General features: G+C 53.2%; 1 protein-coding gene across 2 annotated transcripts in view; it reads left to right on the forward strand.

Annotated features, from left to right (window-relative positions):
* Positions 1 to 16: 16 nt before the first annotated feature.
* ADAMTS14 (ADAM metallopeptidase with thrombospondin type 1 motif, 14) overlaps positions 17 to 15,401 on the forward strand; it is an 84,917-nt gene continuing 69,532 nt past the window's right edge. For both annotated transcript variants that reach the window (XM_008589565.1, XM_008589564.1), the window contains exons 1-2: positions 17 to 98; positions 1,688 to 2,130. In XM_008589565.1, coding sequence (XP_008587787.1) covers positions 17 to 98; positions 1,688 to 2,130 — 525 coding nt within the window. The remainder of the gene's footprint in view (positions 99 to 1,687; positions 2,131 to 15,401) is intronic.

Consider the following 15,401-nt stretch of genomic DNA (forward strand, 5'->3'; position numbering starts at 1 on the left):
GTCCCCGCGCGGCCACATGGCTCTACTGTGCGCGCTGCTGTCCTGCCTGCTGCCCTGGCACTGCGCGCTCTGCGCCGCCGCGGGCAGACGGACCCCAGGTGCGTGCGGGTGGGCGCGCGGGGGCCTGTGCGTGCACGCGGTCGGGGCGGCCCGAGGGTGCCCAAGCCCCCGGGGCAGGATTCGAGCAGGGGGGAGACCACGCACACATTCGGGGCTGAGATGCTCTTTTCTTCCCCGTTTGCCACCTGCGCTGTCCTGCGATTTCTCTCTTTCTGGCACGAGAGGTAGAGAGAGACCCTGGGAGATTTGGGAACATCAGGTCTTTTCTTAGGGCCTGTGTCTCTTTGTCTCTCTGTGTTTTTCTCTCTGATTTTCTGTCCTGTGTGTCTTTCTCTTTCAGAGTCTTCTCTGTCTCCAACTTGTGTGCGGTATGTGTGCAAGTGTGTGTGCATGTGACACAATCAGGCTGGCAGGTGATTGGCTCCCACCGCAGTGAACACTGGGCACTCACTCCTGCACAGAAACACACTCACATCCTTGGTCTCCCCACAGCATAACATTCTCAAACTCTGCAGTCACCCTCTACCCTCATCTTGCAGCGTGGGGTACCCTCCTGGTGGTTCTGCTCACGGGGAGGAGACGCTGGTCATTTCCAGGCAGGGTGCCTGCTTATCAGTGAGCCCCGTTCATTTGCTAAAGTAGGACCCCTCATGCAGCAGTCTTGGATGTCCTCTGCTATAATGGGTAAAACTAAAGAAGAGTTAGCACTCCCCCTCCTATATAACTAACTGCCTTGGGCATGGAGGATTTTCAGGGAACATTATTTTCTATATTTTAGGGAGGCAAGAGATAGAGCTGTGTGGAAATGAAAATTCCTCTCGAACTCATATCCATGAATCACCAGGCATGGAAGCCAGGGAGCTGTCATTCCTGCCCAGCTGGGCTGGGCTCAGGGAGAGCTGTGTGAGGATGGGGCAGCTGGCATGTGGCCTGGAGCGTGGGGCCATGACCTCACACTTAGCTCAACCCAAGTGAGCAGGTCACCCGCTGTGTCTCCTTTTATTTTTGAAGATCTATATTTATCCAGCTTGAGGCTGGGCGGTGCAGAAATCTCCCCAGTCAGCTGCTTAAAAAAGTTTTCTTTCTAACCTTGGATAAATAGAAGTATTTCATCCCTCCTCTCTCCAGCCCCACCTGTCTCCTTAAGTGCCCACGATCCCCTGGGTTTCTAGGTGTGTTTTGCCAGCTGCCTTCTTGGGAGCTTGGTGAGGAGGGCCCTACCCCAGCCTGGACCGGTGACTTCAGCCCTGTTGGGGAGTTTGGGCAAATCTGGCCTTCCCTCTGCCCTGGGGGATTTTGGGGAATTTCAGTCCTTTCCTAGGCAGTGCCCAAGGTTGGAGGGCTCGTTGCTAGTGACAGGACTTGGGCATCATTTGTTTTCTCCTGCTGAGTTTAAAAAAGACCTGGAGGCTACAGGGAGCAATTTATGTCCACAAAGTACCCGAACACCTTTCATCCAAGTGTGGGAACTCAGGAGCTTAGGAAGCAATGGATGAGAAATGGATGAACTGGGGCTAAGGGCCCATCTGACAGTCAGGGTTGCCGCTTCCTCCCTGCCTCTGGGATTTCCAGCTCCCCTCACTTCTGTGCACACTACATTGGAGGACTCTTTGTTTACCTCCAACAGAGCTGCGCCTCTCTGGAAAGCTCAGTGACTATGATGTGACAGTCCCCTGCAGCACAGACTTTCGTGGACACTTCCTCTCCCATGTGGTATCTGGACCAGCAGCAGCCCCCTCAGGGATCGTGGTAGTGGACAAGCCACCCAGACTACCATCACAGCCCCATCACCTCCGGGTGGCTCGCAGTGCCCTGCAGCCAGAAGGAGGGACCCTATGGCCTGGCAGGCCGGGGCACTACTCTGTCTACTTCAACGTGACTGTTTTCGGAAAGGAACTGCACTTGCGCCTGCGGCCCAACCAGAGGTTGGTGGTGCCAGGAGCCTCGGTGGAGTGGCAGGAGGATTTTCGGGAGCTGTTCCGGCAGCCCTTGCGGCAGGAGTGTATGTACACTGGAAGTGTCACCGGAATGCCTGGGGCAGCTGTTGCCATCAGCAACTGTGACGGATTGGTAAGGGACCAGACTCTCATTAAGCTCCCCCTCCCCTAGTCCTTGGCTCCCATGGTCTTCCCTGGCTCCGCTGTGTTTGGGATTCCTACAGGCATATTGTGCAGTCTGGGCCAAGTCAGGGGCTGTGCTGCCTTCCAGAGAGAGCTCTGCATGCCCCGCATGCCCCACCGGCCACCAGGTCCACTCTGTGCCGGGTGTGAAGTGGCTAGGTTGGGATGGTGCCTTCATTTCGTTCATCCCCTCACCGTCCATGGGCCCACCTGGACCACAAGCTACCTGGCTGGGAGCTCTGAGCTAGACAAAAGCAAGGGTGAGAAAGTCCAGCAGCCTCTGGGCTCTGACTGCTGAGGTTTGGGTCATGGCTGTGCTGCTCGCTAGCCGTGAGGGTTTAGATGAGCTAACCTCTCTGTGGTTCTTTCCCTTATGCATAAAATGGGAATTAATTAATTTTGCACAAATTTACTGTTCTAGGTGCCGGGGCTACGATAGTGCCTGAGGCAGACATGGTCCCTGCTCTCATGGAGCTGACATGCTGGTGACAATAATGTGACCTGCCTCACCAGGCCCCGCGTCGGGTGGCTGGCACGTGCCTGGTGTGTGGTCAAGGCTCAGTCAGTCACTGTTATGTTACGTCCTTCCTTTTCTCCTACCTGTCTCTCCTCCGAAAGCCAGCCTGCTCTTCCCTGCCACTCTGCATGGCCCTTTCTTAGGACCCTCTCCCCCGTCTCAGATGCTGGGAGCGCCCCTGCCAGTTGGCTCCGTACTGCAAACCAGAAAGCTGTGGGTGGCTTCTGAATTTCTCACTCTTGCCTGGTGCTGGCTCTCGTTCCCCTCTGTGTGTCATGTCAGGCCCTTGTGAGCTCGCACAGCAGCCTCAGGGCCCTGGTGTGTGGCTCTTTCTATGTCTCCACTTTGCCGGGGACATCAGGTATGAGTGGATGTGTCCCAAGGAAGGACCCACTTGCCCCTCTGCCCTTCAGCTTTGAGAATGAGGAGAGTCAGACAGGGAGGGGGTGGGAAAGAGGGTCCTTCTTCACTGGCAGGGCTGGGAACATTCCTCACTGTCTTCCCATCCTTAAGAGGGGTCTTCCTGCCAGTGTCATGGCTGCCTCTATCCAGACCAGTGCTTCTCAACCGTTTTTTTATTGTCACCCCGCTAAGGAGCTGTTTTAGACATGTCTTTCCCCTAATCATTCCCACCCATGAAATTTTAATACCACAGATATATTGAATATCTGTTAATATATCTGTTAATATGTATGTATATCTGTGCTTTATATATAAAAAGTAATTTTTTTTTTGCCTTCTTAAGAATTAGTTTGTACCTATTGGAGGTAATAGGGCCCCTACTGAGAGGCGTGGTCTAGGCTGTGGTTGGTTCTCAAAGTTGAACATGTACTAGAATCGCCTGAGCAGAGGTGCAGTCTGCTTCTTGTGGGAAGGAGCCAGGATCTACATCTTTACCAAATGCCCCAAGTGCTCTGATGCAAGGGTTCCACAGAGCAGACTTTGAGAAACCCACGTTGTAGGGTCAGTGGGAGAAGGCTAGGACCTTCCCCAGATTTCAGGGTGAGCCTGTGCTGCCGGCCTGCCCTGGCTGCGCAGTTCTGTGCTACAGGAGCCCTTGGTCAACCTGCTGGCCAGAGTTGTGCTGTGGCCACAAGTCATGGTTGGAAACCCCAAATGATATAAGGACTCATCTAAGGAGGCAGTGTCCATGCAGATGGAAAGACAGAAAGCGCTGGTACAGACTGGCAGCTTGACTGAATTACATGGTGAATTCCTTCTAAAGTCACCATCCAGGTAGACTGTGAGCTCCTCAGTGACAGGGCTGGGGCTGCCACTCGTCTGATTGCCCTCCTGGAGTGAGGCCCGGAGGAGATGCTCAGTCAATGTATGCTGGGGCCCTAAACTAAGGCCGAGTGGATGGTCATCACCGATAATACATAACTGTCTACCCACTTTGCACCCTGAAAACCTACCTCGTCATGGAACCAGCTCAACACCCCATTGACAAGTCGTCACTGACTGCTATATGCTGTAGGGAACAGGGCCATAAAGGACCAGCACCCCACGGAGCATGATCACGTGGCCATGCAGTGCACTGAGTGTGATGGCAAGTTGTGCTCTGGTCGGTGTGGCTGGCGGATGGGGGAGGTGGGGCTATTCGGTGGGCCTGGGTCTGGGCATTTTTCAGATGATGTTGCTGACTTTTGGTGGCCTCTAAGTAAGTGTCCTCATTAGCTGTGTGACCTTGGGCAAGTCACTCCCCATCTTTACTCTTCTCATTTGTCTAAGGAGAGGCCGCACTTGATGCTCCCTGACAGATGGAAATTGATTCTGTGTGACTTGTTCAGAAGGGGGATCAGGTCTTCCGGAGGCTTGTTCTGCAGCTGATGTGTAACTGAAGCTCCAGGAAGTGGCTTGCCTCAGTCCCCCTGCCCTCAATGAGGGGCAGAAATGGACCTGACTGGGCCAAGCCTTGGGCTGGGCCACTGCTTCCCTCCAGGCCAGTGCTTGTGCCCTGGCTGTCTCCAGAGCCTGGTCCTGAAGTCCAGCATCTGGACGGCTCCCCGGCCAGGCCCTGGGGGTGGTACTCCCTGACTGCTGTCCCTGGGGCTGCCAGCACACACAGCCCAGCACAGAGGCCTCCCCAGGAGGAGATTTCCTCACTCCCATCCCACTCTAGGAAACTGCCCTGTGTCCCATGAGCACAAGGGGCTGTGTCACAGTGACCCAGCTGAGCTCAACTTCAGACTCCAAGGCCACGGCGTAGCATTTCTGATAAGCTTTAACTCTGCATCTTCATACGGTCTTTGGATTTTAACCCCATTTTCTTTAACATCTCAAATGCTGAAGTCATTCATTAAAAAAATTGTACTGAGTGCTGGTCATGGACAAGGTCCACAGGGGGATTATAGGAAAGTGAAAGCAGCGCTGATCGGTTGCTCAGTTGGTTACAGCGCATGTTATAACACCAAGGTCAAGGGTTCGGATCTGGCCAGCTGGCCAGCTGCCAAAAAGAAATAAAAAAAGAAAGGAAGAAAAAGAAAACGAAAGTAACACTAATAACAGCAACAGTAATGAGTCCTTCCCAGGGCCCAGGCATAACCCACACACTGTCATGTGCATTCATTAACTTCATCCATTTTGTAGATGAGGAAACTGAGTCACAGGGAGGAGATATGGATATAATACAGGTAGCTTCTATCAGCATAGGACTTTATAGTTTACAAATCCCTTTTGCCTCTTCAGTCTCCCCAGGTGTGTGTGCAGATGTCTTCACCCCTGCCTTGCACAGATTCAGGTGTCTGTCCTTGAGGAACTTGGATGACCAGAGGGGAGACCCCACTACTAGTGTTAACATTCACTTGTTGGTTTTCCAGAACACAGTGGGGATGGGTACGCAGTAAATGGGAGTGATAATTTTATCTGGTGTCAGAGAAGGTGACATCTGAACTGGGCCTTGAAGGATGGGTAAAAGTTTGCTGTGGCCAGAGGGGGGGAAGGGCATCCTGGGCAGAGAAAGAGCATGAGCAAGCGAGTGACAGTGGGACAGAGGGGGAAGCACCTCTCTGCCACACGGGGCTGGGGAGTGGACCCCAGAAGACCTGCTGGGCAGGTAGGCTTTGGCGTGACCTCGAATGAAGGGCAGGGTGAGGGGGTGTGGAGTGGGGATGGGGCAGTCTGCTATCCGAACGATACTGGGCTGGCAGTTGGGAGACATGGCTGTGTGACTTCTCCTCAGGCCTCGGTGGCCCCCTGGGTGCATCTTGGAGGCTGGAACGAGTAAGCGCAGAGCTCCTTCCAGCTCTGGCATTGGTGCTCTGTGATATGGGGCTGGAGGAGTTTGAAGCCAGGCCACTTTAAAACTACAGCTCGATTCCTCCTTCCCTGGTCGGTACAGGGGCCAGCTCTGTGCCAGGCCTGGGCTGGGCTGCAGGTTCAGGGAGGAATGAGACCTGTCCCTGAGCTTGGCTCTCATGGCCAAACAAGACTTCTGAACATAACGCCTCTGTGTGGACAGAGACTTGCAGCCATTTGGCATCTTTCCCACTGAGGTGAGAGGTTTGGTATCTACACGGGTGGCTCAATCCTTGTTTCCAACTGGAACCTGCAGCAACCATAACCCCTTTCCACTTCTCCTGTCATCCCATAGAGTTGCTCAACCGAGGGCACCTGGGACAGATGCTGGGAGGGTTCTGTGTGCTGTGGTTTATTCATGCCTGACACTGGGCTACGGTGTGGACACTTTATCTTGCTTCGCACTGGCTCTTCTGGAGGGCCCTGTGTGTGTCATTGTCAGGACAGAGGTAAGAGGGGGATTGAGGAATGAGTAAGCAGGGTCCTTGCCCTGGATGGGTTCATTGGCTAATGGGGACCCAGACATAAAAGCAGACAAATTATAATCCTATGAGAGGCAGCAGCAGAAGGACCCATTTATTTTGGTTACAGCATCTAGGAAGGCTCCCTGGAGGAGGTGGCACAGCTCCAGACTATTCAAACATTATAAACATGAAAGAAAGTGCCGGCCCCCTGGCCAGCAGAGAGAATGACTGACCGCAACAGTCTTGAGGATGTTTGGGGGCAGAAAATAAGGGATGTGGAGGCCCAGTCCTACCTGTAAAGTGTTTTCTTCTGGGGTTGGGGACAACTAGCCTGGGATGCTGTCAGACCTGAGGGTCCCAGACTGGAAGTGTCCAGGTGGCAGCAGTGACCTGACAGGCTGCTCTTCACAGCCACCAATGCTCTGCACCTGGGAGGAACATGAAGGCCTGTGGTGGCAGCCAGTTTTTTGTGGGTCCTGGAGGGGTTGTGAGGTGCAGGGATGGGGTCAGCAGACTGGGGTCCCTGGGGCCTCTCGGTGGGACCGTGTGCTCACTGCCCATCTAGAACCTGGACCACCAGGCTCCTGAAGGGTTGCTTCCTGGCCACTGTCTATGCCTCCCTGGGTCCTGGGCTTTTGGGGGTGACTGGGGCTTGGCTGCGCTGTGCTTTTCTGTTTGCCTTCAGAGCCTTGTGAGTCAGGACCTGGCACGGAAGCAGCCACACGTGTAAGATTTGTCACCATCTGGTTCCGTTTTCCACTCTACAGACCCTGCATTTTTGATGGGTTATACTGAGTGGACCCTGGCAGGCGGCATGGGGAGGGACCAGGGGAGGCAGCCCTGGTGCTCACCAGTGAACAAGTCACAGAAGCTTTTGTCTTTAAAATGGGACCCCGGTGGGGGGAGGGGGTGGGGAATTGATGCTAAAGGGTAAGGGTTCCTTTCTGGGGTGATGAAAATGCTCTAAAATTGATTGTGATGGTGGTTGCACAACTCTGTGAATATACTAGAAACCATTAAATTGTACACTTGAAGTGGGTAAATTGCCTGGTATGTGAATTATATCTCACTAAAGCTGTTGTGAATAGCAAAAGGCCCTGTGAAAGGCGTTGTTAGTAGGAATTATAAGGAGACAGTCTAGGGTGGCAGAAGGTGCGGGCTCTGTTCACGCTGGTGCAGACTCGCTGTGTGACCTTGAGTAAGTTTCTAAGTCTCTCTATGCTTAGATTCCTCATCTGTAAGGAGGGGAGAAGAGCAACTGTTTGCAGGTTGTTCAGAGGATTAAATGAGATCATGCAAAGCACAGGATCTGGTTTATGGTGGGGCCTTAAAAAATGGGGATTATTTCATTGTTATTAGTAGTAACATTTATTAATTTTTAACAGTAATTATTATAATAATTACTGATAATGATAAATACTTCTAATATTGTTAGAGTCCCTTGTATTTTAATGATATGTAGATCATCAGCAGTATCTGACACGAGTCCAAGTCTGAGGCCACCTCTGGTTCCCAGGTTGGCCACCTCCTGTCCCCCTCTGCTGTGGCACTTTCTCTCTAGAATGGGCCAAATGGTGCTTGTTCAGTGCATGGAAGTGTGAGTATTAGACTGGTCTGTAATAACTCCAGACACCTTCTGGGACAGGGGAGTGCTGAGAGGTGCTAAGTGGGACATTCTATTAGTAATTTGTGGGACCTTGCCCAGGGCCAGGACTTTGACCAGGTCCTAGGGATGCAGGGACAAAACTCAACCCTCTGTTCCTGCACTCCAGAAGCCCACAGTTTAGAGAAGGCTGACATGCACAGCAGGTGGTAGAAAACCATCCAGAACGCACTAAACTTCAGCGATTTGTGGGAGTGCAGGGAAGCCTAATGCACTGCATGGGTGGCCCGGAGGTGAGTACTGAGAAGCAGAGGTGCTCAGGGAAGGCTTCCAGGAAAGGGGACTTTTGGGTCAGGTTTTAAAGGATCAATAGGAGTTTTTAAAGCCACGGAATAGGAATTGTAGGCGTTGTGCAGGGAAGGAAATCCTGCATCTCTGTAGGATTTGGGAAATGGCAAGTCATCCCAGCTCTCCACGGGAGAGTGGAAACAGTGCGAATATGATTGGAAAATTTCTGCCTCACCATGGAACTTGGACTTGCCCCTGGGGCCACAGGGAGCCACTGGAGGTTTGTAAGCTGGAGTCACATTAGTATTTGGGAAAGATACTAATCTTTCCAGCTTTGATGCTGGTGCACGGGGCAGATTTGCCTGTGACTCATTGGTGTCTTGGTGCCAAACACCTGTCTTTGCCCTGGAGGCTGCTCTTTGATGGCTGAACAAGTGAGTGGGTTGTCCTGGTGGCCCTGTGGCTTGCTCCCAGGTCTGCCCCACATTTCACCCCTGTTCTAGGGATGTGGAGTGTGGAGGCCTGGGGTCTCCACTGTGACTGGGCCCCCACCCAAGACATCCAGCTGGTCTGTCTCCTAACATCTTGACCTGTGGGCCATCTGCCCTCAGATGTCTGTGCTGAGAGACCCTGGGAGGGGCAGGGAGTGCACCAGAGCCTTGTATCTGACCCCTTGTTGGTGTAGACTTACCGCCTTGCTGACTCCTCTAGCTTCATTGGTGGCTCCGGATCTGCAGACCCCCCACCCCCTTCCCCTGTCAGGCTGGTCTTAAATTTGTGCATTTCTCTGAGCACAGACTGCCCCCTCCCTGCCCAGTGGAGGGACAGGAGGTGGAGATTTCAGATGCCTCCAGGAGTAGGTAGGTAACAGGAGAAAGGGAAGAGGGTCAGGTACTTTAGGAGAAATCAGATTATATAGATTTTTAAGTAAAAGTGTTTTAATTTATATGGCAGTGTATTAACCAAACACAGCAGGGCTGTTAGTTAGGGACCTCGGATTGTCAGTGAATGTCTTAGTCATTTTGTGCTGCTATAACAAAATACCTGAGACTGCGTAATTTATAAACAACAGAAATTTATTTCTCACAGTTCTGGAGCCTGGAAGTCCAAGATTTGGTGTCTGTTGAGGTCCTGGTCTCTGTTTCCTTGTTACTGCGTCCTCTGGAGGGGACAAATGCTGTGTCCTCAAATGGCAGAAAAGGTGGGAGGGAAGGAAAAGCAAAAGGGCCTAGCTAGTTCCCTTCAGCCCTTTTATAAGGTCATTAATCCCATTTGTGAGGGCTCTAAAGGACCCACCTCTTAATGCTGATGTGACCCCTGGAACCAGACAACCTGGGCCGAAATCCCAGTTCTGCCTTTTACATGCTGTGTGACCTTGGGCAGCTAACTAACCAACCTCTCTGTGCCTCAATTTCCTCATCTGTAAAGTGGGGATCATGATAGTAATCACTTCACAGAGCTGCCATGTGTGCAGAGGGCTTAGCACAGCAGTCAGCGCGCTTCAGCTGTTGTTACTAAATGGTGTGGATTTATTGGTTGAGTCTGCCAGGTCTGAGGGCATGGTGGCGGGAAAGAGGATGTTGAGGGTACCCATGTTTCTGACTGCCACCCCCAGAGGGTTCTCTGGGCCTTCAGCTGGGCAGGCAGAGCCCACGCTGGTCCCAGCCTCACCCAGGCCTGTTAGTTTCAGGGTGCGGCTTGCTCCTCGCCCAGTTTGCATTCTCGCCCCAAACATTCCCACTGGTAGTTTCCAAAGGACAGGATCTGAGCATGGTCACCTGTATGTCCCTATGGCCTCAGCACAGTGAGGCCCTGTGGCAGGCCCTCAGCAAATGCTGAGAGAACTGCCTGGGTGAGGGAATGTGGAAGGCTCGCTTTCAGAGATAACATAAACCCCTGTTTGCATCTTTTTACCCTAGTTAGATGAGAGGGGACAGCACCTCTCTTGTCCTCTTTGAGGCTGTCCACCCGTCCCAAGGCCAGAGGTGACGTGGTGGCATGCACACACCATGTGTCCCCCCGCACCCTGGCAGACAGTGCAGGTGGGCTGTGACAGGCAGTCCCCAAGCCCCCTCCGGTGTGTGTTCATACGGCCACTCCCCATGGGCTGAGTGGGCGTGTGAGGGGAACCTGTTTGCCTCCCTGCCCTTGGCACGGCCCTCGCTAGCGAGACTGCCTCCTGGGCCCACACCCTCTGAGAGTGCGAGCTGGTTTATCACATTCACTACTTAGATGACCTGGTTCCCTGAGAAACACTGGGTTCCTCTTGGGAATTTATGTTTGTAGCATGCAAACAAGACCGAACTCTTCCGAGAGAACGGAGCTTCTCGTGACCTGCCAGGGAGACTGTGGGTCTTCAGTGTGGCAAGTGTCCTGCTTCCTGGATGTAGGGCGTGAGGGCTTGGGGGCTGCAGGCAGGGGCAGTGCTCAGCATGAAGGTGCCTTGACACCAGCCAAATCCTAGGAGGTGGGCAGCTCAGGCTTTCCTGGGGAGACAGGCAGCATGGGGAAACTGAGTTACTATCAGTTACGCACAGCTGTGTAATAAAGCAGCCTAGAACCTAGGAACTTAAAACAACAAACACAACGTGTTAATCCTCACAGTTCTGCAGGATGGCCAGACGGTTCCCCTCCTGATTGCTTCTGGGCTCTCTCACGTGGCTGCATTCAGCTGGGGGTGGGCTGGGCTGAGTGGCCAAGCTGGCCTCGTTCATATGCCCAGTGTGGTGCTGGTGGTTGGCTGTGTGTCCTCAGTTGTCCTCTGTGTGGCCTCTCATCTCCCAGTAGGCAAGACTGGCTTCTCTCACAGCAGTGTCAGAGTAGCATTCCAGGAAGGGGCAGGGGGAAGCTCTAAGACCCTTTAAGGCCTAGCTTTGGAAGTTGCATAATGTCACTTCTGTGAATTCTTTTGGTCAAAATGAGCCACAAAGCCAGATGAGATTGTCCAAGAGTGGGGAAATGGACTGCATCTCTTGAGGAGAGGAACAGCAGTCTCACTACAAAGAGGCTTTGCACAGGGACGGGAACGGTTGCAGCCATCTTTGCAAACATCTTCCATACTGACCCTTGGCAAGTGATTTGACGTCTGTGAGCCTCAGTTTCTGCATCTGTAAAGTGGGTGTCCCTGCCTTGTAGTTTTGTTGATTAGAAATCATACAGTTAAAGTGCTTCCACAGTGCCTGGAACAACAAAAGGTGGCTTTTGTTATTATTGTCGCTGATGTCTTAGATTAAATAAGAAACTGAGGCAGGATCCACAGTAGGTTCTCTCCAGACCTCTGGGCTCCCGCCCTGTGCTCCTCCTCCTGCTTCTCAGGGCCCTGTCCTGTCTGGGTCACTGTCTGTCTGAGTGGAGTCCCAGGCCCTGGGTCCTGGGTGGCTTTCCAGTCCTTGAGGCTGTCTGATCTTGCAGAGACTCACTTTCCTTGTCTCCCCACGCCATGCCTTGCTGTCTGCCCTGGATTAATAACTTATTTATGATATGGAATAAAAGCCAGACATCACCTCACTGCCGCTCCTCTGGAGCAGAGCTGGCCTCCCATTCCAGCGAGGGCCGGTTTTAGTTTTCTTCCTTGGCGTCTTTGGGCGGTGGCAGGAGGGAGGGTGGCCTCTGGGCTGGTGAGAGTGGTGGGGGCTGTGCGTGTCTTTTCATCTGCCTTCCAGCTTGGTGTGGCGGAGGCCCAGGGTGGGCTCCCAGTGAGGGCCCGTGGAATTTCCGCCTTCCCCTTGCTTTCCACTGGAAAGTTCCCAAACCATTTGCCAGGCCTGGCATTCGATTTTCAGCATGTGGGACTGGCCCCGGCCTTCAAAGAAACAACAACGACAACAATAATGATATTTACAGGCTGCCTCATGCTTGGCAGCACCAAGGGCTCCCCATCAACATGAGCTCCGTCGTCTTCGGATGCGCCTGGCGTTATGGAAACCTCCTGCGGTAAACCTCGGCTCAGCGTACTTTCCACTGTTCACCCTGACTCTGGCCTGAGCTGCAGACTGCTGTGGCTGGAAGAGGCTTTCGGGGCGTCTAGATCCCCTCTTCATCTTCCAGCCGAGGAGGGAGAGGCTCAGGGAAGAGAAGAGACTCACCCAGGGTCAGGCAGCAGCAGGAGAATGCCATGTCAGGGCTGGATGTGGTCCAAGGTCGCTGACACCCAGTCCCTGCTCCTCCCAGGATCCCACGCAGTTCTCCTGAGTCAGTAGAAGAGGACCAAGTAAATGTGGATAGTGACTCAAGGTCAAACTGTGTGATGTCCAGTGATACGGTAGCTGTGGCAACAGCTTCAGGGTGATGGATGCTCAAGCAGTTGCTACAGTGCTGGCCCCATGTGGGGCAGGGGGCATCCTGGGAGCCCTTGGGCCTGGCAGGTGCACAGTAAGGCTGTTTATGAGGCTCCCACTGTGAGGGGGGCACCGCTCAACTTCTACATGCTGTTGTCTTCCCTAAAACTTGGAGACCAGCTAAGAAAAAACAGATGTGAATGGCCCAGTTAATGGGATTTGAAGTTCAAATGGACCCTTGGCCCAGGTCACCATTGCCACTGTTTTATCCATTTTCAACATATTGGAAGGGGAGTGGGCTGCTGTTATGTACACATTACATGTCATGGAATATTTTAACACCCTGCTGTCTAGTTTTCTTCTGCTTTCTGTAAAGCAGCTGATAGGGTGCTAGAACAGGCCCCTTTAGAGCAATGTCTGAAGGTGAGATCGCTTGTCAGGACACAGTAGGTCTGAATGCATGCCCTGTTCTCGACGGGTTGCTGAAGGCCTTTGTCAGTCTTTGCTTTTAAGCCAACCACATATTTACACCTCTGATCTTGCCAGAAAAAGCCCGTGCCCCCAAGTCCCCCCCAGCCCCCCCAGCAGAGGTTCACTTCCATCCCTTGAGGCTGGCAGGAGCCCACACTCCAAATTAGCTCCTCCAGCCCATGAGGCCTGTGTCCCATGGCCTGGCAGACTGCTGGCCTGGGTGTGCTGAGCACTTGATATTTCGTCACCTCATAATTCATAGTCCTTGGAGGGGAGACTCTTGGTAAAACATGCCGTCCTCTGGTCCACGGCTACAGTTGTGGGAAGCAGATCTCTCATAAGGGCAATATGCCCGAGGGCTGGACCCAAAGGATGCTTGTTTAAGTTGGTTTCATTCCAAAGTCTGCCTTGTGACATCAATCAGTTCTTGTCCCCCTGAGCTCACGTCTAGAAGATGGACAGACAGAGATATCTGGACAGGGATAGAGCGCCCACCAGTAGCCACTGGAGTGACCTTGGAGCTGAGCTGGAAGGGCGGTCCTGGCAGAGCTCACAGCAGGGGCAGAGGTGTGGAGGCCCGTGTGAATGTGGACAGCTCCAGGTAAGGAACAGGTCCCCTGTGGCTCTGGTGTGAGATTCTGAAAAGGAAGCAAATGGGGCTTAATAAGAATAAGGAGCACTGGGGTGGTGTGAGCCACCTCCTGTCTCTCCGAGAGGATGGTGACAGTCTCCTTAACTGATCTCCTTTGCCCACTGTAGTCTATTTGCCAATGGCAGCCAGAACAGTCCTGTTCAATCCAGGTCCTCCTGTGATAGAAGATACTCCACAGGGACGTCTGGCCATGCCCTGGGTGACCATCCCTCCTCCCAGCCCTCCTACTGCCCTCAGCTTCCCTAGGCTTTTTTTGCTCACATATTACCTCCCTGATGACCTTATTTAAAATTTCAAACCCCAGTTCTCTCTACTCTTCTGCTTAATTTTTCTCCATTGCTATATCCAGTTGATCTGCTGTATTTCTACTTATTGTCTGTCTCACCCATCAGTCAAATGCTAGCTGCATGTGAAGAGGAATTTTGGCTGTGTCCCCAGCACCTAGAAATTGGCCATCCAGTCATTATATGATGAATGAATGAATGAGTGGTATTGCAGGCAAAAATTTAGGAGAAGCAAAACTGCAGAGACATCGTGAGCATGTCGAGTGAGTAGGGAACCTGGTGGACAGGCCTAGGGGCTGCAAGGTGGGTGCTTGTGTGCTAGGGACCAACAGACAAGCTTTGGGGAGGGGTCAGAGTTCTGAGAAATCTGGAACACATGCTGGTGGGGCTGGTCCCTGGTCAGGAAGGACAGTCATGTGCCACATATGCTGCTGCTTTCTGGTTAACAGTGTTTTGCCTGCTCCTCCCACCCTTGGCAGAAGAGACTGGTGATGCCTGGAGGGTCCGTGTGTGGTCGGGAGCCGCTCCTGGGGCTAGTGCTGAGCCAGCCCAGGAATTCAGGTGTCTGGATTCAGACCCGTCTTCATTCTCCTGTGCTTCTTTGCCTTCCACAGGAAACTTTCTTCTTGGACACCACCAAATCTGTCACTCACTACAGACCTGGGCATGTGTCAGACTCAGTGATAAACACTTTACTCATGATTTCACATGGGGGCTGGTTTAAAACCAAGTCAGCCCCTTCTGGACCAGGCTGCTTAGGGCTCGATCAGAGGGGAAGCCTGGTGGGACAGTGACCTGCTGTGCCCTCTGTCAGGCCGTGGGACCAGCTGCATATTTTCCTTGGTGCTGCCCGCCCCATCTCTGTCTGCTGGCTTGCATCTGAGCCATAGGGTTCAGCCTGCAGGACCTCGGTGCAGACTCAGCCCAGGGCCTGGCAGCCATACCGCCTCCTGGCACTCGAGGGTTGCTTCCTGTCTCCTCGTCCCGAAGCCATGCTACTGCCAGGACTCAGGGCCAAGCAGGGGGCCAGGCGGAGCTCCTGTCCCAGGCCTGGTGGGCTATGGTGATGACAGAGGGGGGAGTCTCACAGCCACGTGGCTCCTGGGCATGGGGAATGGAAACTGGGTGGCGGCCGGCCTGGCAAGCCCTGCCCTGACTGTGGCTGGGCTCCAGGGTGGTGTGTAGCAGCAGGCCAGGCTCTGAGCACCTGCAGGTGTGAGCCCTGCCCTGCCAGGGACCAGGACCCTGTCTTCAGGGGGGCGGTGGGTAGAAATAAAAAGCCACCACTCTTCCATGAAGAACATTTGCCAAGCTTTTGACGACCTGAGCAACTGTTCTCCAAGGTGCTGGAGGACAGAGGCCATGGCT

The sequence above is a fragment of the Galeopterus variegatus genome, unplaced genomic scaffold (genome assembly GCF_000696425.1).
Source record: "Galeopterus variegatus unplaced genomic scaffold, G_variegatus-3.0.2 Scaffold5523, whole genome shotgun sequence".
In the NCBI taxonomy this organism is placed as follows: domain Eukaryota; kingdom Metazoa; phylum Chordata; class Mammalia; order Dermoptera; family Cynocephalidae; genus Galeopterus; species Galeopterus variegatus.